The following is a 25,463-nucleotide window of genomic DNA, read 5'->3' on the forward strand; positions in this document are numbered from 1 at the left end:
CGAGTGCCCCCCAGAGCTGGACTGCGCCGTCCCTCAGAAGGAGGCCAGGTCTCCCAGCCCCCACAGAAGCCCATATGGACCCTCGTGTGCCCTGTGGCCCGGGAAGCGTGTTCACACTGGCTGAGCCGCCGAGAAAGCCGATAGCGGGTGAGCTGGTGGGCACAGGGTTCAGGTCCCCTTCCTCCTGCCCTGTGTCCTGGGCGGTGGCTGTGGTGTCCGTGGGCACGTCGCACTGTAGGCACATTGGCATTCCAGGATCTGGATCAGCTTCCAAACAGCCACGGGAGGTGCGTCTTGCAGCCCCTGTCTGCGACCTCGGGTGATAACACCCCAGGGTCGCGTGGTCAGCAGGTGGCCGAGCCCACACCGGGATGCAGGCGTCCACTTCTCTGCGTCAGCAGAACCTCCATCCTCACCCGACCCCAGGGCTCCCCTGCCTCCGGGGGTCACGCTCTCTCAGTGACTGAGTTTCTCCCTGTGCCACGGGCCAAGGAAACACGGACGGTTCTGCTTATTAAGTGGTTGGGTGCAAACAACTAGTATTTATATCCAGCAACTTCACGGAAAGAGTAGGCATTAACTGAACAAAAAGGATGTTTGCGTCTCCCTCTTAAATGACCAGTTAGCAGCCGAAGGGGTGTGCGCCTCCGGGCACTGCCCAGCTTCTCCAGCCCAGAGTCAGAGTGCACCCTGCCTCCCACCCCCGTTCCACGGTGGCGGGCACACAGTTCTCTTTTCTTGTCACAGCAGCCACCAAAGAATGAGCCTTGCAGAGGCAGGATGTTTCTCAAGGCACGTGGCCTCCGATCCTGAAACGGCCACCCAGTCAAGCTAGAGGTCGACTCGGTTCCCACAGACACAGGCGAGGGGGGCCAGCGTCTGTCTCCCTGCGCTGTTCTGGGGGCACGTGCAGCGTCCCGGGTGCCCCAGCACAGCCTGGGGACCGTGTTCCTACCTAAACGCCTCCCTCCTCGCCTGTTACTCAGAAGCCGCCCCGACACCGTGCCAACGCCCCCCGCTTCTCATCTGCAAAGTGCCCCCTGGTCACTTGTACTCGACCAGACGCCCTCCCAGAACTGAGCATACGGCAAAGGGCACCCTCGATCTGAGGCCGCCCCGACGCTCACTTTGAAATAAAGTGAATTTATGAATCTGGTCCTGCCCTCAAGAAGCCGAGGTTTTGAAATAACCCACTTCAAGCACTAAGTCCAGGAATGGGAAGAAGTCACTATGGAAATTGGACAGCAAACCCCCCGCGTGTTGAACGTTCTGAGGCCCTCCTAGGAGACGGTCGCTGTGCCGAGTGTGAGATGAAAAAGTCCCCCTGTTGCAGGGGGTGGGGGAACGGAGGAGGGTGGCGCCGACAGCAGGGGCGCGGTTTAATAGCGCTTTAAACCTCACAGAGGGAGGAAGAGCAGGGACCAGTGAGAGGAAAGCCAAGACCCGAGGTGCCGAAAGCCTAGCAGGAGGCCGTGATTTGGAGGAAAGAGGCTGCCCAGCCCCGGCCTTCTGCGCCCCTGTCTGGGGCGGAATTGGGGCTGCCCCATCCGATGGGGGAAGAGGGCTTGCATTTGCCAGCTGGGCTTTAGGCTCCACCCTTGGCTGCGCGGCGGAAACCTGCCCGGGGCCTCCTGGGCGGGCGGCTGTGGCAGGAAGGACGCCCCTCCTCGCGGACGCACGCGCAGCCCGCCGCATCCTTGGTGAGCGCAGGCTCTCCTGGTTCCCAGTCTCGCAGGAAACCCTGGTGCAGCCAGCCGAGGGGAGCGAAGCGGTGGTTGCCAATACTTCCAATTTATGGTCAGCCGCTGGCCCCAGCCAATGGCGCTTAATGAACCCAGCCAGTTTCGTGGCTTATCACGCAAATAGCTGTGGTGACGAGCGGCAGTCTGCTGGCGACCCTGGCCTTTGCAGCGCGGGCTTTCCAGGGCCTCTGGGCTGGGAGCGCGTGCAGGTGGCGGCCCCGAAGGCCCAGGCCGGAGCTTCAGGCCGCCCCTCCCGACCTCTGGTGGCCACTCGCCCCTGATCTCTGTCCTGCCTGAGCCGTGGCCTTTCCCACCCAGACTGTACAATGAGCCAGGAGCCCCGGAGCTGCGGGGCCATCCGTGGGACAGGCTGTGGGAAAGAGGACCTCCCAGAGGCAAGACCCTGGCTGTGACGCCCCTGCTGTCACTTCCCAGTGACCCCTGCCCTCCGAGAGGCTCCCGCTGCCCTGGACACTCTGCCCTTGACACAGAGCAGCCCCCCCCCCCCAAATTGCCTTTCCAGTGGCCTTTTCCATGCTGAAGGAAGAGTATTTCACCAGGTACAGCAAATGAAAATCCGGGTCTGTGGGCCCACCTGGGGGGACATCAACCTTTGGGGAACATCCACGTGGCACCGCTGACCACGTCCCTCCGGAGCCGCCCGTCCACGCCGAGGCTGCTGTTAGTGGCCGCTGCCACGTAGGCAGCTGAGGCTCTGGTCCCGGCGCGGCCACTCTGTGATCCAGAGCCCCAGAGGCAACGCGGCTTTGTCAGCCTTGGTGCCGGGAGGTTCACTGGGCCCAGGAGGCGGGCAGGCAGGGCCGTGGAGCAAATCACCCGCTGGGCTGGGCTGTACATCTGGGCGTCCTCTGGAACCTGCTCCATAAAGGCTGATTGATGGGAGCCAGGATGCAGTCAGACGGCTGGGCACTGGATGCACTGCTGTCCTGAAGGATTTACTCGAGATCAACACAAAATTATTTCCAAAGCTGCTCCGGTCGTTGCTCTCAGTTAGGCAGCCGTTTGGAGCAGCAAGGACGCCAGCTGGAGGCCCGGCCCTTGGCTCGGGGTGGGGGCCGCCCCTCCTCCCTCCCGCGCCCGCCACATGCCCACCCTCGGTCCATCTGTGCACGTCCGGGCTGGCCCGTTCTCGCAGCCGCCGTCTGCCACGTCCTTTGCTGCGTCCACGAGTGTCTTCGGTGGTCTGAGGGCTTTCTTTGCATCCATGGCAGTTCAGTCCACAGGATGGGTCAGTTTTGATGCCAGGAGATCCCAGCAGTGCTTTTGTCCTAAAGGCGCTGGAATTGCTGGGCCTGGGCTCCGGGTGGCCCCACAGAACAGGAGGCTCTATTTTAGTAACATTTGGTGAAGAACAGCCTTTTTTTTTTTTTTTTTTTTTGCTGAGCCTGCAGCACACCAAAATTCCTGGGCCAGGGATGGAACCTGAGCCACATCAGCAGCCCACACTGCTGTGGAGACAATGCCAGATCCCCAACCTGCTGTGCCACGGCGAGCTCCAGAAACAGGTTTTAAACAGATACATTTGTCCAGGAGTTCCTGCTATGATGCAGCCAGTTAAGGATCCCTCGTTGTCTCTGCAGGGCCTCAGGTTGCTATGGAGGCGCAGGTTTGATCCCCAGCCCAAGAACTCCCATACGCCGAAGGCACAGCCAAAAAAAAGCTGGCAGACAAGGTTGTAACATTAACAATATGCACAGCCACAGCCTTCTCCCCTGCACCGACAGGGAAAACCCTGACCATCAGGGGATTTGGAGAGGCGGCCGGCTAGCCCGCCCTGGGGTACCTGTTCGCCTGAGCCGTCGGAGGTTGGGGCGGGGAGGCCCCAGGGGGTGTGAAGAGCCCAGGCCCCTTCCAGCCACTTCTCCAACCTCCGCTCACTCATTTCCTCCTCTGTGAGATGGGGGCAGTGACGGCCCCACCCTCCAGGCTCTGTCGAGAGGGAGCGTGCGCGCCTGTCTGTGCCAGGCTCCTGTGCCCTGCCAGAAGCTGGTGACCAGTACTCTCCGTATTCCAGTCATTGAGCCTCGCTGCCCCGAGGGCTTGTCTTTCTTTAACTGTGCAAATCAGTTCCCAACTTCTGAACTGGCCAAAAAGAAAGAGGTGATTGATTTCAGGCCGTTGGGGTGGTGGCGTCTGTACGGGCCCCCTGAGATGAGGGAGGCGGGACAGGAGGGCAGGCAGCCTGACGAGACAGGTTCCACGGTCCACAGTCCACCTTTGCGGAGAGGGAACGGCGTGCAGCCCAAGGGGCAGCTGGAGCCTCGGGCTGCCCTGGCTTTCGTGGTCTACATGGGCCTGGGGTGGAGACCCCACAGCCAGCAGCACGGTGAGGTCATCCAGGGGCTTCGGATGTGCTTTGCAGCCCCTGCGTCCTCAACGGCCCCGTCCACGCCCATAGCTCTAGCACCCAGAGGTCTCCAGGCGGTGTGGACAGCCCATAGGCTGCCCCTTCTAACAGGCTTTATTTCTCCCTCCAAAATATTAAAGTCCTGAGATGCTCTCCTCTAAATTCGTGTTTACCTGCACGTGCCAGTTTCTCACTATATTTATGGCTTTGATCAGAGTGAGAAGGAGCTTGCAGGCGCCCCTCCGTGCTGCAGGCTCTTAAGCTCACGGGCCGGGAAGACAGAGAACAAGCATTTTCAGCGTTTTCCCTTCCCTCCCCGCTGTCCTCCAATCGCATCCCCCACCCCTACCCCGGGGGCTGGTTCGGGAGCTGGCCGCGTCTTTTCTCCCTGAGCCCCGGATGGAGGTCGGAGCCAAGGCTGAATAAATTGTGATCAGGATGCCCCGCTGGCTGCAGGAGTAGAGGGAGCTCGGACGTGCTGGGGGAGGCAGAGCTGGAAGGAAGCCACCCCGGGGTGGGGGGAATTTAAGGCAAAAAGTGTTGTATCAATCGTTTTGTAAAGGGAAAAGCAGCCGTGCTGGTTGCAGGCCGGGAGCAAGCGGCTGGTTTGGGGAACCGTGTAATCAAGAGACTGGCTTATCCAGGTGGAGTGTGGGTGACGCACTTCTGGGGTTTGACAAGCGGAGCCTGTAGGGAGCTCAGCGGGCTCACGTCCCATCCGGGTCCTGAGGTTGCTGAGACCCCAGCCCGTCCCCCTGCAGCCGCTGGCCCTGGGGGAGGTGGGGGCCCAAGTGGAGGGCCCGGCTCCCATCTGTTTCCGAGGAGCAGCGGCCTCGCAGGCTGCAGCCCCCCCCCCCCATTCCTGGCGCGCTCCCGGGGTGGGGGGCGGTTCAGATCGGGCAGGACGGCCCCGGGGCGTGCAGCCTGGGCCGGGGACTGACTCTGTGTGGTGTCTGCAGGCTACGAGGTCTCCTGGGAGGTGTTCGGGAGGAACGACTCGAGGCTCACGCTCACGCTCAACAGCACGACGCACGAGTTCAAGATCAAGGGGCTGTCCTCACTCACCACCTACACCATCGACGTGGCCGCCGTCACCGCCGTGGGCGTGGGCCTGGCCACCTCGTCCACCATTTCCTCCGGAGTGCCCCCAGGTCAGTGCCCTCGGCCCCGGGCGGCCCCCTGCCGCGCGTCCCCTGGCCGTTCGTGCCACTGGGAGTGGATGGGTGTTTGGGGACAGGAGTCCCTGGGGCCTTTGGGAGGGGTTGTGGGTCAGTGCCAGTGGTGCAGCATCAGCCGGACCCTCCTGCCGGGTGTGGTTGCTGGGCCTGTGCTTAAGGACACGGCGAGAGAGAGGGGCCTGGACTCGGAACTGCACACAGGGGACCCCTCGGAGGAAGACGCGGGCTTCGGCTGAGAGAGAGAAATAGGGAAGCAGATACAACAGCAAAGACGAGGAAGCACGAAACTGTACTCACCCAAGAAAGCCAGGAAGATGCGGGTTTAGAACAGGACCCGGAGGAGTTCCCGTCGGTGGCTCACGAATCTGACTCATATCCATGAGGTTGCGGGTTCAATCCCTGGCCTCCATCAGTGGGTTAAGGATCCAGTGTTGCCGTGAGCTGTGGTGTAGGTCGCAGATGCGGCTTGGATCCTGAGTTGCTGCGCCTGTGGTGTAGGCCGGCAGCTCTGATTCGACCCCTAGCCCAGAAACTTCCATATGCCGCAGGTGTAGCCTTAAAAAGGAGAAGAAAAAAAAAAAAAAGCATTTACAAAATACATGCATTCTTTTTTTTTTTTTTTTTTTTTTTGAGAACAAAGTCTTTGGCTTAAGAACAGACGCATTTATTGTACATAAACAGCTGGTTCCCAAAGCATGTTTAAAATTGTGTCCTGCGGTGATGGTGAGCTGATGATGAGGGCGTGTGGTTTGATTTGTTGGAAGTGGCTTCTGTACAGCGACTGAGGGGAACCCTGGGGTCACGTCCCTGTGTGTGAACGGCGTTTTCCCTGGATGGCTCAGAGACTGTCCAGCAGGACAGGGAGGTGGGCTCGCTGACCTCACCTCTGCAGGGCCTCTGCCTCCAGCGTTCCTGAGCCCAGCACGACACCGGGTGCGGGTAGGGCAGGGGGTGCTGGAGGGTGGCTGGGCCCAGCCGGGCTGAGCAAACCAACCACCAGGCCGGGGGCCACGGGGCTGCAGGTGCCTCCCCAACGGGCCAGGTCGGTAGAGCCGGGGTCCGTCCCCGGGCACGTCCAGGGTTACGGGTATTGGCTGGAGCAGAATCCTGTCACAGTCTTCACTTAGGAGGAGGCTGATTCTGTTTGCTCTGCTTCAAGGTCACACCCGTCAGTGACCGAAGAACCAGCCAAAGAATCCAGAGCTGAGAACGACACAGAAGAGTCCCTTGTCCTCGGGATTTAAACATTTCCGCTTCAGATTCATGACGCGCGAATGCGGAAAGGACCCTGGAGAATCCAGCATCGCTGCCTGTGCAGGACGGTCCCTGGACCCTGCGGCAGCCCAGGCCGTGGCCAGTTAGGAAACTGTCCTGGAAGCAGCACCGCCTGAGCGCCTCCGCTGCTGCTGCTTCACGTCGTTCTTGCCTTCGTCTCACCCCAGGGTTTCCTCTAGAGTGTTTGTGCTGCCCAAGAACCTAAGAGTGTGTGTTTTTAACTCCCAGAATTTCACGTCTGGGTGGGCCAGGCTCCCTGGGGCCCCTGTCCCTGGAGGAGGCAGAGCCACGGGCAGCCCGGGATGATGGAGCCACACAGAAACGCCCCCTTTAGTTGCCAGGGCAACGGATCACAGGCAGGGTGGGAAGCGTTCTGCACTTTCACCTGCATTTGGTTGTCTTGGAAACCAGACCCAGGAAGCCAAAGACTCAGCACCTGCGCACCTGCTGTGTCAAGCTGCCTGGAGATACTTGGGGTGCAGGCTCCGCCCCTCCTCTGGAAGGCGTCACGGTCATTGTCCGAGGGAGGGTGGACACTCAGTCCTTTGTATCTCCGAGGAGCCTGGAAGAGTTACCCTCCTCTGTCCTTTCTTCATTTGACAAGTGTCTGCCACTTACTTACCCACCTTCAGGGCGTGTCCTCTGGGAGCCACGCTAATATGCCTCTAAGGACCCTGCAGGTGGCTTGGAGCCTAACGGGGGACCCTGTCGGAGTGACCATCCTGCTGCCAGCATGTTCCTGGAAAGCTGTGCTTCTCACGTCCTTGGTTTTGAAACCAAGTCCTGTTTCAATAAACAAGCGTTGGGAAACAATTTGCCTGCTTGCTGACCTGTGTGATGCGCCGTCCTAGGCTGTGGCAGATGTAAACCTTCACTTTTCCTCTCTCTCGTCTCCAGAACTTCCCGGCGCCCCCTCCAATCTGGTCATTTCCAACATCAGCCCCCGCTCAGCCACCCTGCAGTTCCGGCCCGGCTACGACGGGAAGACGTCCATCTCCAGGTGGATCGTGGAGGGCCAGGTATGGTCTCCCCGCCGCCGAGGGCTGGCCCTTCCGGGAGCGGCACGGGGACCTCAGCCAGAGACCGGCGGCTCATCGGTAGCTGGGGCCGCCTCGGGCGCTGTGAGAGGCTGGAGACGGCGGGGCTGTGGGGCGGGATGGGGCAGGTGCGGGCGGCGGGCACAGGGCTGGAGTCTTCCGGGTGATGGAGGAAGTGAGAGGAGGGCTGAAAGCTCAACGTTGCGGTTCAGCATCGGCGCCCAGATGGGACGGCGGCGTCGAGACCTTTCTTTGCATCCTGGGTCCCAGTCAGCCTCCAGGCCGGGAGGGCCGTCTGGGACCCCGTTCCTATCAGCTGCACAAGTGGATTTGCATTTGCTCAACCACGTGGGTAGAGCGTGTGTATTTCCAGGCACAATTCTAGGCGGGAGGACCCGGCAGTAGACAAAAAGTGACAAAGTTTTTGCTGTGAGGGAGAAAGGTGCTCTCTCAGGAGAAAGAGCCTCCCGTTGCGGAGAAGGGAGCACGCGTTTTCCAGGCAAAGAGGCGGGGAGGCCGGGGGTGGGGGGGCGGGGCGCGGGGGACCCAGAGGGTGGACCTTTGACACAGGGCACAGAGCAGGTCACTGCCAGCTGGGAGTCAGAGGGCGGTCACGGAGCCGGACTCACGCGGTCCAGTCCCACCCACGCCACAGCCCCGCGTGCCAAGAAGCTCTGAGAAAGAAGATGGAAGGCCGATTACAGGACATGGTCACTGTCCAGCGGGAACCCTCGTGTTGCTCAGGCCTGTGCTTGTGCCCCTAGTGCAAGACGGTTCACACCTGGAAACGGCCCGATATCAGGGCCCGACAGCATTTGCGTCTTCAAGGCTTTCCTCACGCAGCCGTTTCTGGAACCTCGGCAGGGTTCCGACAGCGGGGACCGGCTCGCGGGAGCGCATCAGTCCAAGGAGCTCGAAACAGATAATGTGTGGGGCAGCCTCGCATCCTACGGAAAAGCACACCCCAGGGAGTGAGGACCGAAACAACAACAGCAAACTGAGCACACGCAGAAGAAGATAAAGGAGAGGCGTTCCCGTCGTGGCGCAGCGGAAACGAATCTGAGCAGTACCCATGAGGATGCAGGTTCGATCCCTGCCCTCGCTCATGGGGTTGAGGATCCAGCGTTGCCGGGAGCTGGGGTGTAGGTTGCAGATGCAGCTCGGATCCGACGTTGCTGTGGCTGTGGTGTAGGCCGGCGGCTACAGCTCCGATTTGACCCTTAGCCTGGGAACTTCCATACGCTGCAGGGGTGGCCCTAAAAAGACAAAAGAAAAAGAAAAAACAAGAAAGGAGAGAAATTGTGGTATCTCCTGAAAAACAATTCTGGTGTCTCAAAGTCTGCCTGATGTGGCAGGCGAGGCTCCGAGGGCACAGAGGGGGGAAATCTGTCCTCGATGTCCCCGGGCTGGGGTCCCCGAGCGCGAGGAACGCCAGGGACACAAGCCGGGCGTCATCGGGCCAGGCCGGGCTGCAAGAGCAGAGGTGCCTGCCCCGCCATGGCTCTCGGCCCAGGCCTGCATCTGCTTCCAGAACCAGACCCGGAACCATCCAGGCTCCTGCCTGAGTTTGTCCCCGCAGCCCAGCCAGGGGCTTGGGGAGGGTCCTTCCATCTGTCCAAGAAGAGGTGATGGCTGAACCACAGCAGCTCTCTGCACAGTGTGTTTGCTTTATGCCCCCGTCCCGCAACTGATCTACTTTTATATATATATATATATTTTTTTTTTGGTCTCTTTTTTTGGGGGCCACACTAGCGGCACATGGAGGTTCCCAAGCGAGGGGCAGAATCAGAGCTGTAGCTGCCGGCCTACACCACAGCCATGGCAGCGCCAGATCTGAGCCGTGTCTTTGACCTACACCACAGCTCATGGCAATGCCAGATCCTGAACCCACCGAGCAAGGCCAGGGATCGAACCTGTGTCCTCATGGATGCTAGTCAGATTCGTTTCCCCTGAGCCATGGCGGGAACTCCTGCTCTGTTCATATTTTTAACAGAAAGCATTTTAAAGGAAACAGCACAACCTGAGGAGCTCTCACGCATCCTCATCCGTCACCTGGGTTTCTCTCTTCTGTTCTCCAGACCCTTCAAGGCCCACTTTTTCTTGTGGCTGGACTGTTTTGTGGTTTCTTTTTTCTCAATGTAAAAAACATTTTGCTGAAGTATCATTTATTTACAATATTATATTGGCTTCAGTTGTACACGTAGTGACTCGTTGATTTATAGATTATACTCCACGTAAAGTTATTACAAGATACTGCTTGTATATTCATTGCACTGCGCGTTAAATCCTTGTTATCTTATTTATTTCACGCCTAGGAATCAACACATCTTTTTTCCCCCTTTTTAAAATCGAAATCGAGTTGCTGTACGAGATGATACAGGTTAACAGGTGTGCAGTACAGTGGTGCACAGTCCCGGAAGGAGAGAAAGTGATCTCAGGTGTCACAGCCCCGATCCCCTTGGGGTTTCATGGGAACCTTGTTTCATGTCTGTATCCGGGTTACACCCGTGTGCTCATCTCATGCCCTGTCTTCCTTCAAGAGAAGCTTTGTCTTAAATTGTGGAAACTTTGGGCTTCCCTGATGGCTCAGTGGGTTAAGGATCCCGAGCCGTCACTCCTGTGGCTCAGGCCACCACTGTGGCACAGGTTCGATCCCTGGCCCGGGAACTTTCACATGCCCTGGGCACGGCCAAAAGAATACAATAAAATATGGATACTTGTTCTCATAACGCCATTATCACACTTGATAAAATTAGTAGAATTTCTTTGTGTTGTTCAGAATCAGTCCACATTCAGAGTTCCCCCAATTCTCCAAAAACATATTTTTACTACTTTTTTTTTCTTTTTAAGGCCGCACCCCTGGCATATGGAGGTTCCCAGGCTAGGGGTCTAATTGGAGCTGTAGTCGCCAGCCTACACCACAGCCACAGCAATGCGGGATCCAAGCCGCATCTTTGACCCACACCACAGCTCATGGCAATGCCGGATCCTTAACCCACTGAGCGAGGCCGGGGATCGAACCCGCAACCTCATGGATGCTAGTCGGGTTCATTACCACTGAGCCACGATGGGAACGCCCCACTACAGTTTTGATAAGAACAGAATCCACACAGAGTTCACACTATGCATTTGGTTGTCGTGTCTCTTAAATCCTTCTTTCATAACTTTAACAGCTTTCTCAAGGTTTCATTGAACTTGACGTTTCTAGAGTGTGCAGTTTGTCAAGCTGTGACTCGGACGTGCACGCCCCGTCCCCGCCAGCCACACAGCTTCTTCTGTCACGAGGGATGAAGCCCCTTCTGTTCCCTGTGCCGTGGCTTTGGTGACACATCCTGGCAGGTGTCCCATGGCACGCCCTCTGTGGGAGAAGTCCCCTGTGTCCTCGTGGGGTCCCTTCACGTGTCCCTCTGCCCCCAGGCCTCCTGTGAACAGGAGGTCCATTCTAAAGCGTCCCTGGGATCCTTTCTGCATTGTCGGCGCTGTTGTCAAGAGTCATCCCTGGGTGGGGCCGGGGCACCTGGGGACACATGGTGTCTCCGTGCCACTTTAGAACGTGGACCCTTGGCTCCATGTGCAGCCAGGTCCCCGTCAGCTTGGTGTCTAAGGGTCTCACCCAGCGGTGATCTTTGTCGGAGTGGAGACGTGCCTTCAGAGGCTGAGCGGCACTTTTCTTTTTTCTTTTCCATCCCGCCTGTTGCTCTCTTCCGCCTGCCAGTGCTGGATGCATTTTCCCATCATCCTCTCCAGTTGTTTCCTTCCTTTTAATGGCCGCCTCTAAGTCGGGATGAAGGTGAAGGAGATTTATGAGCTGGCTTCTTACCGACGGCAGTTGGCCAGTTTTCAGCCCATTTGCACTCGCAGACCGTGCTGTCACGAGCATCACCGAGTGTGTCGTTTTGCTCACGTGGAAAGGTCTCTGTGGGTAGACGCCTGGAGGTAGAGCGGTTGGGTCATCCGAGCGGTGGATTTCTCTCCATCTCTCCTCCTTTAGCGGCTGGACTCCGAGACGACGCGCTCGCCCGGCTCGCTCAGGCTGCCGAGCTGCCCTGAGCGCGGGAGATGGGGGCTGCCGTCGGCTGCCGTCGGCTGCCGGCCCCGTGGCTCCCGGCATTAGGCAGAGCTCGCTTGCTAACGTCCCTCCGTCCGTCCCTCCTTTTTTTGTCCGTCCCGCCCTCCCTTCCTTCCCGCCGCCGTCTCTTTCCCCGCGTGTCAGTAGGCGAGTGTGGGGTTTCCCTCGTGTTCCCATCACCCACAGTCATTTTTCTTTTCGTCTTGGCCGGGGGGCGGCAGCCCTCCTTCTCGTTCTAGACGCTCTGACGTGAGGATAACCCCTCTCCGATGACGTCCTTGCTTTCTGATCCAGGGGGACGTCGGGAGCACCTTGTGCCGGCGTGTGCCACCTCGAGCTCAAACTGAGCCGTTTCTACCGGCTTTCACGTAGGGTCAAATGGTATTTCTTTCTTTCTTTAACTTTTTTAGGGCCACACACCGAGGCCTATGGAAGTTCCGAGGCTGCGGGTTGAATCAGAGCTCACAGCTGCCAGCCTACACCGCAGCCACAGCCACGCAGGCTCCAAGCCGCGTCTGTGACCTACGGCTCACGGCAACGCCAGATCCTTAACCCACGGAGCAAGGCCAGGGATCGAACCCCGAGTCCTCATGGTTCCTAGTCAGATCTGTTAACCACTGGACCCTGGCGGGAACTGCCATGAGGTGGCATTTAAAGACCACAATCTGGGCACTAAGAGTGGGCGAAGGTGTACATCCATCACTGCCAATGGGGCATTGTTTCTAGACTTTTCCGGTGGACAGAGAGAGGAAATGCAGGTCTTTGGAAACATTGTGAGTTCAAACCAATATTTCCACTTCAACGTTAAGATCACTTAACTTTGAATACACTGTAACCTTTCCTCTAGCACGAAAATTGTGACGTCTAGAAATACTAACAAAGTTACGTATCTTCTTTATCGTATTATTCTACGCACTATCCCGATCGGAACGTCCAGTGCCCTGCCAGCAGTGAGTCTACCGAATGCCGTCCAAGTAGCTGTCCTTAGGCCACAGGACACTGTTCCACGTGTTACACGTCTTGTAGCCGAAACACGGAGTCTGAATTCTTCCCTGAGTGTGTCTGTCAGCAACCTACCACAAAATTAGGTTCATTCGTTTCAGTGTTTTTGATTGTCTTCTTCAAAAACCATCTTTACTTAAAAAGAAAAATTCTTTATATATTTTAAATTTAAGCAGATCCTGTCATGGCCCAGCGGTTAGTGAACCTGACTAGTATCCCAGAGGACGAGGGTTTGATCCCTGGCCCCGCTCAGTGGGTTAAGGCTCCAGCGTTGCCGTGAGCTGTGGTGTAGGTCGCAGATGTGGCTTGGATCCTGCGTGGCTGTGGCTGTGGTGTAGGCCCGTGGCTTCAGCTCCAATTGGACCCCGAATCTGGGAACCTCTATGTGCTTGTAGGTGTGGCCCTAAAAAGACAAGACAAAATTAATTAATTAATTAACTAATTAAACTTATTTTTGAGCCTATAAATGCATCTGCTTGATCTCAAAGTCAAAACAAACCGTACCCCTCAGATTGGAATAACCCACTGTTTTCTTAATTAAAATCACACACCTGCTCCCAAGACTTACGGACGTTCAGGTTCCTATGTCTCAGCACAGAAGGAATTCCGTGAGAGACAAGATGAGAGCTAAGAAGTAGGTTTATCAGGAGAGAGAGAGTGGGGGCCGTCTCAAAAGGCGAGAGATGAGAGGCCCCCAAGTGTGGAGGGGTGCGTTTTCAGGGGCCGGGCAGTTCCACGGGCTGATGGGTGGGAGGGTTATGCCAGCTGTTCCGGGAAGGGGTGGGGGCTTCCAGGACCTGGACCATCACCCACTTGCTGGCCTGTCGTGGTCGGCCCCGGAGCTGCCCCCGTCCTTCACCTGCTGTGCGTTACCCGAGTGCAGAACGCAGCTCAGGGTCCCCTGGAATCCCATCACCCGCCCTCTTGGACCTGGTTGGTTCTAACCGGGTTTTGTCGTATCCTCGAGGCTCCGTCACTCGTTTAAGGGCTGTGCCCTGCTCCCTTCCCTCCGGTTTCAAAGCTGTTATTTAAAAGTAGGTCTATTCATGGAGTTCCCATTGTGGTGCAGTGGAAACGAATCCGACTAGGAACCATGAGGTTGCGGGTTCTATCCCTGGCCTTGCTCCGTGGGTTAAGGATCCGGCGTTGCCGTGAGCTGTGGCGTAGGTCGCAGAGGTGGCTCGGATCTGGTGTGGCTGTGGCTGTGGGGTAGGCTGGTGGCTACAGCTCCGATTCGACCCCTAGCCTGGGAACCTCCATATGCCATGGGTGTGGCCCTACAAAGACAAAAAGCCAAAAAAACCCACAAACAAACAGGTATGTTCAGAGATGTTTGTGTTCGCCTTTCTGCCATTACCCCGCGGCCTCTGTCCCCAAAGCCCCGTCCGGTGTTCGGCGGACCCTCTGTCTGTGGCCGCGGAAGCAAGCATCCGTGCTGGGGGCCCCTTCCTTGCTCAGGTGCGGACATGTCGTGGAGCAGATCCCGCGTGGTCTTCCCTCGTGTGGACGGCCGAGCTGGTCCGCTGCTGGTGGACACGGGCCGGGCGTCCCTCCCCTGCTGAGGCCACAGCCATCGTCCGGAACCTCCGTGCTGTCTCAGCTTCGGGTTCGGTGGGCCGAAACCCAGCTGTGGGCAGGTGGCGTTCCTGCCGGGGCTCTAGCAGACCTTGGTCCCCTTGCTCATTCAGGCCGTGGGCAGAACTCCCTTCCTGGAGGCCAGGGGACCCAGCTGGCTGCCACCATCCCCGGCTGCTCCTTCCCCCACCTTCGAGCCAGCAATGGTGGGTCAGGTCCTTCCGAGGCTCGGACTCTCCCTTCCCTCCTCACTTCTCTGGCCCACGCTTCCTCCACCCTCTTCCACTTTTCAGGACTCAGAGGACAGACTAGATCCCCCTGCGCCCCGATAATCCAGGATAATCTCCCTAGTTCAAGGCTCTTGAGCTTAATCACCTCTGCAGAGTCCCTCTTGCTGTGTGAATCACGTACCCGCAGGTCCCAGGACTGAGGGTTCAGACCTTCGTGGGAGGGGGGCAGGGGATGGCTGGAGGGGAGCATTATTCTGCCTGAAGGTTGTTTTCAGCCTTGTGCAACATCACTTTCTATTTTTGCTGCTGACTCTTTGGGATAGGTTCCTTGGGATGGGATTTGGGGGTCAAACAGTGAATGCGTATGTAAATTTTTGAGACATCACATCCCTCCCCTGCAGGTGGTACATTTCGCATTTCCACCAGCACTACGTGTAATTTTTTGCCATGCCAGAAAAATTGAAGTGTAATTTATCAATCTTTCCTTGCAAGCTTTTGGACTTTGAGTCTTAGATAGGAAGATTCCCCCTCACTCTCTGGTTAAAAAGAATTCACCCAATTTTTTCTACCGCTGCCATGGTTTCATGGCTGCATTTAGATCTTCATCTATTTAGAGTTGGTACTTTTCTGCGGCGTGAGGTATGGATCCATTTTTTAAATCATTTAGCAAATAGCTGTCTGATTGTCCCAAAGCCGCCTGTTAAAAAACCCATTTTTCTCTCCTCCTGATTGGTGTGTAGTATTAAATTCCCAAAGGCACTTGGGTCTGTTTCTGACTTTTTCGTTCTGTTCTGTTAGTTTGGCTTGTCGTGCGCTAACTCCCCCTTGTCTAATTATAGATGCAGTAAAATGTGCTTTCACTTCTGATGAGGTCTCCCCAACCTCCACCAACACACACACACACGCACATGCACACACACACACACACACACACACACACACATGCACACACGTGCCCGCATGGCTTGACTCGTGGAGGACTTTTCTCACCTGCCTGACATCTTATGACGCCGAGTCTTCCCACCCAGGAACATGATAGGTCTTCCCACTTGTTTAAATCGAATTTCGTCAGCTGCTGTCTTCCCAGCAAAAGCACAGGGCTGTCTATTGCTACCTTCGCTCTGCTCCCAAAGGCCGGAAACCGGGGGCCAGTCAGGGAGCCCCCCAGACCCCATGGGCTTGGCACCCGCAGCGCTGGCCCCCTTCTTCTTGCTCTGGCCCTGCTCCGTGACCCTGGACGTCACCGGCTTCCGCGGGACCCTGACTGTCCTCATGGAAAACACAGTCGGCCTGGAGTCCCGTCGTGGCGCAGTGGTGAATGAATCTGACTAGGAACCGAGAGGTTGCGGGTTCGATCCCTGGCCTCTCCCCATGGGTTAAGGATCCAGCGTTGCCGTGAGCTGTGGTGTGGGTTGCAGATGCGGCTCAGATCCCGCGTTGCTGTGGCTCTGGAATAGGCCGGCGGCTACATCTCTGATTGGACCCCTAGCCTGGGAACCTCCATATGCCACGGGAGCAGCCCAAGAAAATGGCAAAAAGACAAAAAAAAAAAAAAAAAAACACGGTCAGCCGGCTATGGCAAGATGGCCAGGAGGATTAATTAATGTGTACGCTGTAAATTACATGTTCTGACTCTTGCTGGCACAGGTAGCATCACGATCGATGTTTGAATTCTTATTAATTTATGTAATGACCTCTCATGTGTTCTAAGTGCTTTCGCAAACATTAACTCATTTAATCCTTGTCCTGGCTCTGGGAGGTGGCTGCTGTTAGCCACTCTGGCAGACGCGACGCGAGGGACCGAGGCAGGCCCGGTCACACAGCCCAGCAGGAGCAGATCCGGCTCGAGCAGCCTGGGCCCCTGATCACGCCTGGCCTGGGCCACCGCCCAGCCGGCTGTGAGGCCACCACGGCCGGAAGCTTGGACAGGCTCCCGTCAGTTTGCTGATTCTGCTGTAGTGTCACGAAGTCACATCACCTGTTACTAGGCTTATTTCTTCCTCTGAAATCTTTATATCCTTCATTTCTCTTTTTTTTTTTTTTTTTTTTGTCTTTTGTCTTTTGTTGTTGTTGTTGTTGTTATTGTTGCTATTTCTTGGGCCGCTCCCGCGGCATATGGAGGTTCCCAGGCTAGGGGTTGAATCGGAGCTGTAGCTGCCGGCCTACACCAGAGCCACAGCAATGCGGGATCCGAGCCGCGTCTGCAACCCACACCACAGCTCACGGCAACGCCGGATCCTTAACCCACTGAGCAAGGGCAGGGACCGAACCCGCAACCTCATGGTTCCTAGTCGGATTCGTTAACCACTGCGCCACGACGGGAACTCCTTATTGATTATTCTTAATAGAAGGGCTGGATTCTCCCGTCTCACACTGCAGAGAGCAGCAATAAGAACAGCCTTTGTCTTGTTATTAACTTCGAAATTCGTTTAAGGTTTTATGGTCACATATGACGCTGACAACATTTGTGACGGGTTTTTTGGGGAACTTGGGGGTTTTTGTTTTTAGAGCTCACCTGTGTTGGGGTAAGGCCACTCTTCTGATCCTGGTGTACTAGGAGGTATGCGTTTTTTTTTGTTTTTTGTTTTTTGGTTTTTTTTGGTTTTTACTAGGATTTTTTAAAAATCATAAATAAGTTTAATTTTGTCAAAACAATCTATTTTTTACGTGGGTCGAGTTGGTGGTGGTTTTCGTCTGTTGGGAAGATGGTTTACGTCGTGAGTCTCGTGTTCACCCGTCCCAGTGTTCCCGAGATGAACACATGGGATGTTTATTTTGTTGGGTTTCGTCTGGGTTTAAGAGTTTTAGGTCCACGTTCATAGGTGAATGTGGCCTTTTCTGGTTGTCGGTTTGGCTTTTGAGATCAATAGTTTCCTCTCTCACCAGTTCTCATAAAGATGCGATTGTTCCAGAGAGGGAGGTGAGAGGCAAGGCTGCTGCCAACCTCGAGGGCATGGACCATTTTCCTAAAGTGCCAGGGTCCTCGTCCCAGCCGCAAGCCACAGGGTAGGCAGACTGCAGGACCCGCCCACACGCCCAGACCTCACCTCGGGGCAGGTCGTCAGCATCACTGGACATGGGGTCCCGGTACCATCCGGTCTGTAGGTAACTGCCCAGGTGACATGGAGGGTGGGGGTTTGAAAAGCTACCACGTCCTGCGGCAGGGCCTGTGCTGGGAGTCAGTGGTCCAGCCTCTCCCCAGAGGCCCAGAGGTTCCCCAGGGAGGTTGATCTGGGCAGACCCCTCGCCTTGCCCAGGGGTGGCCTTGCTCCTTCCCCAGGCTGCACCCAGGCCTCAGGGTGGCCGTTGCGGGAAAGGCCCATGGTGCAGAGCCGTGAGCAGTGGCCCGAGTGTGGGCCCCAGGCTGCTGTGCCCACAGCCAGCACACCACCAAACTGTAGCCATTTCTTTTCTCTCTCTCTCTCTCTCTCTCTCTTTTTTTTTCTTTTTCTTTTTTTTTTTTTTAGAACTGCACCAGCATCATATGCAAATTCCCAGGCCAGGGGTCAAGTCAAGAGCTGCATCTGACAGCCTACACCACAGCCACAGCAACACCAGATCCTTAACCCACAGAGCAAGGCCAGGGGTCAAACCTGCGTCCTCAGGGATGCTAGTCGGGTTCATTACCACTGTGCCACGACGGGCACTCCTGTAGCCATTTCTTTAAAGTTTGAGATTGCCCCGGAGTTCATTTTCACCTTTCACCTGGACAGTATCTCAAAACTACAGAAATGTTTCGAGAATACAGCAAAGAATGACCCTTCACCCAGAGAGCCCATCAGGTCCATCAGTTGTCCCCAAAGGTCCTCGGCGCAGAAGCCTCCAGGCCAGGAGCACACGTGGCTCCCGGCCGTCCTCTCTCCACCTCCCGCACCTGGATCAGGTCCTCGGCCAGTCCTTGGCTGTCCTGACCTCGACGGCTGCAGAGCTCACAGGCCACTCGTTTCCTAGGAGAGCCCTCGACTTGGGTTTGTGTGTTTCTCATGCTTGGGTCCAGATGATGCGTCTCGGTCAGGATGTCACAGAGGTGACGCCCAGCTCTCCCCCCTGCATCCTTGGGGGTGAACGGGATCTGGAAATGTCCTGTCTTCAGTGGCGTTCATGAGACTCACTGGACAGTTAGTTACCTTTCTGCCCTTCACGGTGACTGAGTGTGTGGGGGCAGATACTGTGCGGTTGTGTGGCAATCTCATTCTCTTTCCTCTCACATCCCTAGTTTGTCATTCCCTGATTAGGTCTTGTCAGAATTAATTAGTGGAACGAGGCACCCGATCGTGACCTTTCTAATTCAATCATGTCTTCTGCATTTACTGATGGGACTTTTTATTGTCAAAAGGAAAAGCTTTCTCTTCTCGTTTATTTATTCACTTGTTTATAGGAGTGTGGACTCGCGGATCCCTGTTTTATCTTGCGTTACAATCCATTGTGTCCTTGTCTGTGTTGATGCTCAGACTCCTGCGTTTGACCAGCGGGAGGCCCTCCGCCTGCCTTCTGTGGGCTTCTCATGGGTTCCTCTTACTCTGCGCACCTCCTACTTTGTAGCACAAGGTGTTCTTGGCTCATCTTATTCTCTTCTCTTCTCTCCCAGCCGTTTCTCCAAGGAATCTTGGGTTCTTTCAGTGGAGAGTGGTATTTAGACATCAAGATCTGGGCACTCGGTGTGCTCATCGCTCCTGGAGTGTCACCGCCCCCGGCCCTCAGGGCCCGGAGCCAGGAAACACACGTGCTCATGCACACGCAGGTCTGCATCCAGGCCTGTCCCCATATCTGTCTACACTGAGAAGCTTGAGTTCACACTAGCTTCTCCAGATACATCCAGCACCATCTGTTTCCTCAAGCTGCTCCCTTTGCACATTTACATCAGGCCTGCCACTCTCGGCATCCTTGGTCTGTGACCTTGCTGAACCCCTTGTTTGGACAGTCCTTTGAGCTGAGTGACTGCCCCCCTGTGTGGACACCTTCTTTGCACAGGTCCTGACTGGGCTCCTTTGCACTGCATTTCTGAAAGGAAGGGTGAGGGCTGCCCCAAACATGTTAACGTGCAGACCTGAGTTATCGAAATCATTAGTTCCATCCTCGTCCCAGTGATTCAGCATTCTAGAATCCCAGAGTTCCAACCAAGTCATTCTTGTTCTTGTGTCCCGCACGTCTGTTTCGTGTATCCTCACAGGCCGTGATGAGGACTCGTATCTTGTCTCACAGTTGGCGGCATCTGCTCAGCTCTCAGGGCAAGTTGGGCCACAGCTTCACTTCCCAAGAGAGAGAGAATGAACGGGCATGTCTTTAAAGGCCCCCGAAGGCACGTCATTGCCCGGCCAGTGTGCAGGCTCCCACCGACTCAGGGTAGAATATACCCCACTCCCCTCTTCTCCTGACAGACACGTGGCCCCGCCCAGAAGCGCACCTGCGGCCTCTGGGATCTGCTGGGAAACTCCACCCGCCCCTCTCCTTGTGCCAAGCAGCCCCCAGGAGCGAGGATCGGGCTCTGAGCAGACCCTCTGTGGCGGGACCTCGCGTGCTTTCCTCCACTCCGATCCGCTTCTCCGTCACAATCCGCTTCTGAGTCACTTTGCAGAAGAATGTCCTTTAAATGCTGCCCATGCTTAAAGTGCTTCTTGTTACTGTCAGAAAATCATGGACTCAAAGATCCTAATCCCTAGATAGGAGCCCGTTGAAAGGTCCTGCGATACGCTGATGCTCAGACGTGGGTTAAAATCTTCAAAAGCAGCGTTTCTAGGTATTCCTGCTTGTGTAATTCTCTGCCTACTTAGTAACCTTTGACCACAGAGGGACCAAAACCCCTCTCCCCACATGTTTACGGCGCTGTAAGGGGGGAGACGGCAAGCGCCGTGGCTTCTCTCTGCCCCCGCTGGCCTCCCAGGGCTGTGGGGGCCCCTGGCCTTGGCTGTGCTCTGACGGCCCGTTAGCATCCCGCCTCTCCCACTCTGAGCGCAGTTTTCTGTAATGGAGATGCTGGCAGTAAGCACTTGGGCACAGATGAAACTGTTTCCATCTGAAAAAGGAAAGGAAAAAAAAAAAAGCCCACTTAGTGCTTATTTGTGCGTCAGAGTAGCCACTTTCTCAATAGGAGCTGTTTCCGGGAGTGTTAGGGGCTAATAAAGCACAGCCTACTGCCCAGGGCTGGTCTCTGGGTAACGAAGGCGCAGTGAAGCGGGGGGCCCGGGGGCTCCAGGCAGGGCGCTCACCCAGGCTGCTCGAGGCACCCAGCCGCGTCCCCGGCGGGCCTTTGCTGGGACACCTCCCCCGGGGACGTCAGGTGTGTGGAGCCGCGCTCTGCCTCCAGGTGCACGTCCCCCCGGAACGCGATTGGGGCCGAGGAGCGAAGGCAGGGCTGCTTGGTTTTCTGTTGGCCCATGTGCTCCCCGCGAGAGAGAGCTTTCAGGGGGTAGGGGGCCCCATAGTTCCCCCCACCCCAGGCCCCAAGCAGGCCCCTCCCGGTAAATCCTCCAGGGCGAGTTCCAGGGAAGCCATGGTCCTAGCAGACGAGCCCATCCACCTTCTCTGTTGCAGCTGAGGCCCACGCATCCCGGGGCTGGGGCGTAGAGCCCTGTGGGTGCTGCCGGGGGCCCCGGGCTGCGTCTTCTCCCCCCCGGCCCCTGCTTCAAGAGCCTGACCCACGCCCCGCGTGCCCAGGGCCCGTGAGATCCGGTCCTGAGCTCACCTCTGGGCACCGTGGCCTCTGGTGAGGAGGGAGGAGGGACTCGGGGCAGAAACAGGGCCCGGGCTCTCCAACCCAGAGGGAGCAGCAGCCACGGGCACAGGGAGGCTGGCCCCGGCCCCTCCTCGGGAAGGAGAACGGGCGCTGGGCACGCATCGAGTAAACAGCTCTCGGAAGTGCTGCTCTCGGCGGCCCACATTCCCACGTGTGCGTTTTCGGGGATTTTTTTTCCTCAACAGTCCCCTAAAAGCGTTAAAGAGAAAATCAGGAAACCCTGGGGCTTAGGAAGACTGCAGGTTCCCTGCCACAAGATCCTCAGATGCCGGCTTTGCCTGGGATCAGTCCAGCGTTCCTTCCTGAGCCGGGCCGGCCGTTTGCAGGACCAGCTGGCACCTGCCAGGGAGTGTGTGTGGCCCCAGGAAGGCCAGAGGCGGGACAGGCTGGCCAGCAAAGACCTGGGGTGCGTCAGGGAGGGGCCGTCCTTACCCGATGCTGCTGGGGGAGGTGTCACAGAGCTGCCCTGGGTACAGGGGTGGGGAGGCCGGTGACCCCTCCTGGCCGTAGCTTCCTTGGAACAACGCACTGAGAGCCTCGGTGTGGGATCGCGCCTGTAAGCACTTAATAAACGCAAGGTCGTGATGCAGATACTGAGGTTCAGGGCAGCACTTGGACTGCAGGGGGCTGTGGCCTTGAGGAAGACTGCGTTCCCAAGAGGGGCCTGTGCAGACAGAGCAGGGCCCAGCCCCCGAACTACGGCAGAGTCCAGCCAGCTGCCCACCAGGCCAGGCCAGGCTGGGCAGGGTCAGCATCCTGCTGACAGTCCGGAGGGTCGTGTCCCGGGCGGAGGGGCACCCAGAAGCCAGCCCGGCTCCAGCCAGTGGCGTGTCAGCTGCGCTCCCAGCTGCTGGCATGAGAGAATTTATTCCCCCGGAACCCAAAGCACCCCACACCCCTCAGCCCTGGTCCCCTGTCCCTGAAAGAGCGTCTCCTGTCTTTGTTTATGCACGCGTCCCACCTGATGGGGGACAGAGATTCTGGTGTGTTCTGTCTCTGGCAGGGCCACAGGCCTGATGGTTTTCATCTCATCGCTTCGGGGTCCGGGGTCGGGGATTTTCCTCCTCCGATCACCCCGCCATCCCCCCACGCGGAGGGACGTTACGGCTGCAGGTGCCCCTTTCCAACAGTACCTGTCAGCGTTGCAGTTGTCATAAACCTTGAGTGTGGCTGAATTTCTTCTTCATAACAGGGCGGAAATGACTGACTGTTTCTGAACCGTCTGTCAGTAGGCCCAGGGGGCTGTCACTGGCTCCGATGGCGCCTTCCGCAGTGGCCGGGCCGTCCGGGTGGGTCTTCTGGCTTCCTCTCTGTCCTGGTGCAGCGCCTCTGTCCAGGTGCCTCGGGGCTGCCAGTTTGGGGGTGGGGGGCGATGACATGGCCCCCCGGACATCTCCGAGTGCTAACTGTTTGCTGATTGTCCCTAACAACACCCGGACGATACCTTTTCTCTTTTATTTCGCGCCCGGCGTAGGAAATCTGTACCAGATGAACGGTTTGAAGCGGCTTTTTTGTTCATTAGTCTTTCAGATCCGTTTAGGCCCTATTATGGGACTTTTAAAAATACCGCAGGAGGAGAAAGTACGGCAGCGTGAGTGACGGCTCAAGTGTGACTGAGGGCTGAGGGGAGCGTCTTCCTACAAATGTCATTTTCGAGAAACAGAGGTCAGGGTGCATGCCCATCACAGCTGCCAAGCCGAATTCAGCTTCACGAGGGTAAAATCTTCCTGTTCTTCGTGAGGGCCGCTCCAGCTCTCTCGTCCTGACTCTTGCTGGATTTCTAGATTTGCCTCTGTGTTTCATTTTGCCAGCCGTTAGATCTTATATTTGTTTCATTCAGCCAGCCAGCCCGCCAGCAAACATTTATTAAGCACCTACTGTTTTGTAGGTTTCAGGACTCATGCTACCTACGAGATTACAAAGATGGAAAACTTTCCGTCCCTCCAGAAGCTCACGATTTGAGGAGGGAGTGGGAGAGACGACAGATATAATAAAATCATCCTGAAACAGGAGGCCCGTGAGGATGGTTATAAACAGTGTTGCCGAGACAGTCTCGGAAAGCAAACGGATGACTCAGAGGGTGATGCAGGAGGGCTGCCCTCCCAAGGTGGGTGGGCTCTCAGGTGGGCCCTGGAGGGCGCCCAGTGCTTTGACGGGGAGCAGGGCATTCGGAGCCGAGAGACTGGCAGAGTGAAAGGCTCAGCGTAGGAAATTGCACGGCACCTGTTGTTTGAAACCATGAATGGTATTTTTATTCGGATGTGGTGAGGCGAGCAGGACAGGAGGCAATTCCCTGAAAAGGGGGCTTGCTACAGATCCCAAGAGGAGGGGGCATGGGAGCCCAGGCAGGGCCACACGGGGAAGCACCAGGGTCGGTCAGGGCAGAGGAGGGGGCGTTGTGGACAAGACCCCTCCCCGGGGCTTCTGCAGCAGGAAGAGACACGGCACGGTGGGCAGGCTGAGGACTCCCGCGGGCTCTGGGGCACAGGGCTGTCCCTGGCTGGCTGGCCCCTGCCAGATGACCCAGGCGGCTATTCCACAGTCCCCCTGCTTTTAAAGATAGAAAGAATATTACATAGTTTAAAAATAAATGGACAACCACCAGCAGGATGGAGGAGGCGGGAGGGCTGGGGAATCAGCTTCTGGCTGTTTCAGAGCAGAAACCCCCTCCCAAGCGAACATCGTGCTGGGCGCCCCCTCCCCCGCCATTAGGACCCCAGACTGTCCAGACCCTTCGGGAGGGAGCTGGCCGGGGGCCCTACCCAGGTCTGAGTCCCTTCCTGGTTGTGCTGGGACTTGCCACAAGTGGGGGCCCATCTGTCATGCCTCCCCTGCCCTCTGGCTGCCTCCCTGCTGGCTCGGGGGCCTGACCACCCTCGGACCCAGAGGGGACGAGAACTGGGGAAGTTGCTCGACAGGCACGTTTTCCTGCTGACGGCAGAGTGGCAGCGGGCAGGGTGCGCCTGGCTCGGCGGGCTTCCACAGGGGGCATCCGTGGAGCCGCTTTAGCTCGGGATGGAAGGAGAGCTGTCTGCCCAAGCTGCAGCTCCTTATGCTCCTGGCTCTGCCCTCTGCAGTTACCTCTTGCGGGAGCTTCCTGCTTGTCCTCTGAGTGGCCGTTGATCTCCTGGCCTCTGGGCTGCTGAGCTCATCACGGCCACCGGGGGTCCTGCCCCGCAGGCTCCCTGCAGAGGGTCCCCAGGCAGACACCTGGAGGTCTGCTGCAAAACCACTCAGGAGGATGGCGGGTCCGGGACCCTCTATCTTAAAAGGAGCCTCATGGCCGCGGGGCCGAGGACAGGCCTTCTGGTGGAAGGCGGGCCAGTCCCAGCCTGAGCAGAGGACAGCGGCTCCTGATGCCCACCCGCTGCCGAGTGGTATTTGAAATGTGTGGCATTTCTGCTCTTGTAATAAGTATTGTAAAGTGCTGTTTGTTAGCTTTAAAAGGAAACGAAGGGGGGAAAATTGCCAAAGTCCCAGCCTCCCCGCGGCGCCCTGACTTATTTTATCTTTAAGGATTCTGCCCAGCTCTGTCTACATCATTAGCGAACAGCCCACCGCTTCTAGAACACGCCGCCGTGATGGTCTGGAAACCGAACCAGCGCCCGAGGAGCCCAGCCAGCATCAAAGGACTTCTGTTCCCACCAAGGAGCCTCATCTGCTTAGATCAAAATGCAAACCTTTTACTGTGGAAATTTCACCCGCCCAGAGGTCTGCAAGTCATATGACGTTTTCAGGAATAACGTGCTTGCGGAGCTCCGTGCAAGGCAGCCCGTTCTCCATGCGGGTTTTGAAACCGTGCACGCGTTTGCTTGAACATTGACTCGTGGGCGCCTCAGCAGGCGGGACCCTGGCGGAGATGCTAGGGGTGCAGTGAGGAGTCGGACCCCAAATCCAGCTCAGGGGCCTCGTGACCAAGTGACAGCGAGCGTGGAAGATGCCTTGGGAAGGCCGCCAGCCTTACGGACTGGGATCGTGCCTGACCTGCCGCACATGACCTGGCCTGGACTCTGTGGCAGGAGAGGCGGGTTACAGATGGGCTGAAAGCTGCAAACCCGGGGATTCCTGGCGTGTCACTCTCCTCACCAGTCGGCGCCTCGCCTGGCCATGAGCTCGAGGCTCCCTCCTGCCCTGTCCCTACCGGGCGCCCCTCTGAACCCCTCTTACCCGATGCAGTTCTCTCGTCAGTGAGCAGCACGTCTTTGATGGGCACAGGGTGTCATGCGCTCCTTGGGCGTGATCTGTGCCGCTTCG

The 25,463-nt window shown here is 57.1% G+C and overlaps 1 protein-coding gene across 7 annotated transcripts in view; it reads left to right on the forward strand.

Annotated features, from left to right (window-relative positions):
* Positions 1-25,463, forward strand: part of SDK1 (sidekick cell adhesion molecule 1) — an 823,726-nt gene that overhangs the window by 685,956 nt on the left and 112,307 nt on the right. For all 7 annotated transcript variants that reach the window (XM_085016314.1, XM_085016312.1, XM_085016308.1 and 4 more), the window contains exons 21-22: positions 5,070-5,261; positions 7,461-7,582. In XM_085016314.1, the coding sequence (XP_084872440.1) occupies positions 5,070-5,261; positions 7,461-7,582 (314 nt within the window). The remainder of the gene's footprint in view (positions 1-5,069; positions 5,262-7,460; positions 7,583-25,463) is intronic.

Source organism: Sus scrofa, chromosome 3 (genome assembly GCF_054392235.1).
Source record: "Sus scrofa isolate SSC_HxYL_T2T_F1_AM1 chromosome 3, Sscrofa_HxYL_maternal_Yorkshire_Landrace_v2.0, whole genome shotgun sequence".
Taxonomy (NCBI): Eukaryota; Metazoa; Chordata; class Mammalia; order Artiodactyla; family Suidae; genus Sus; species Sus scrofa.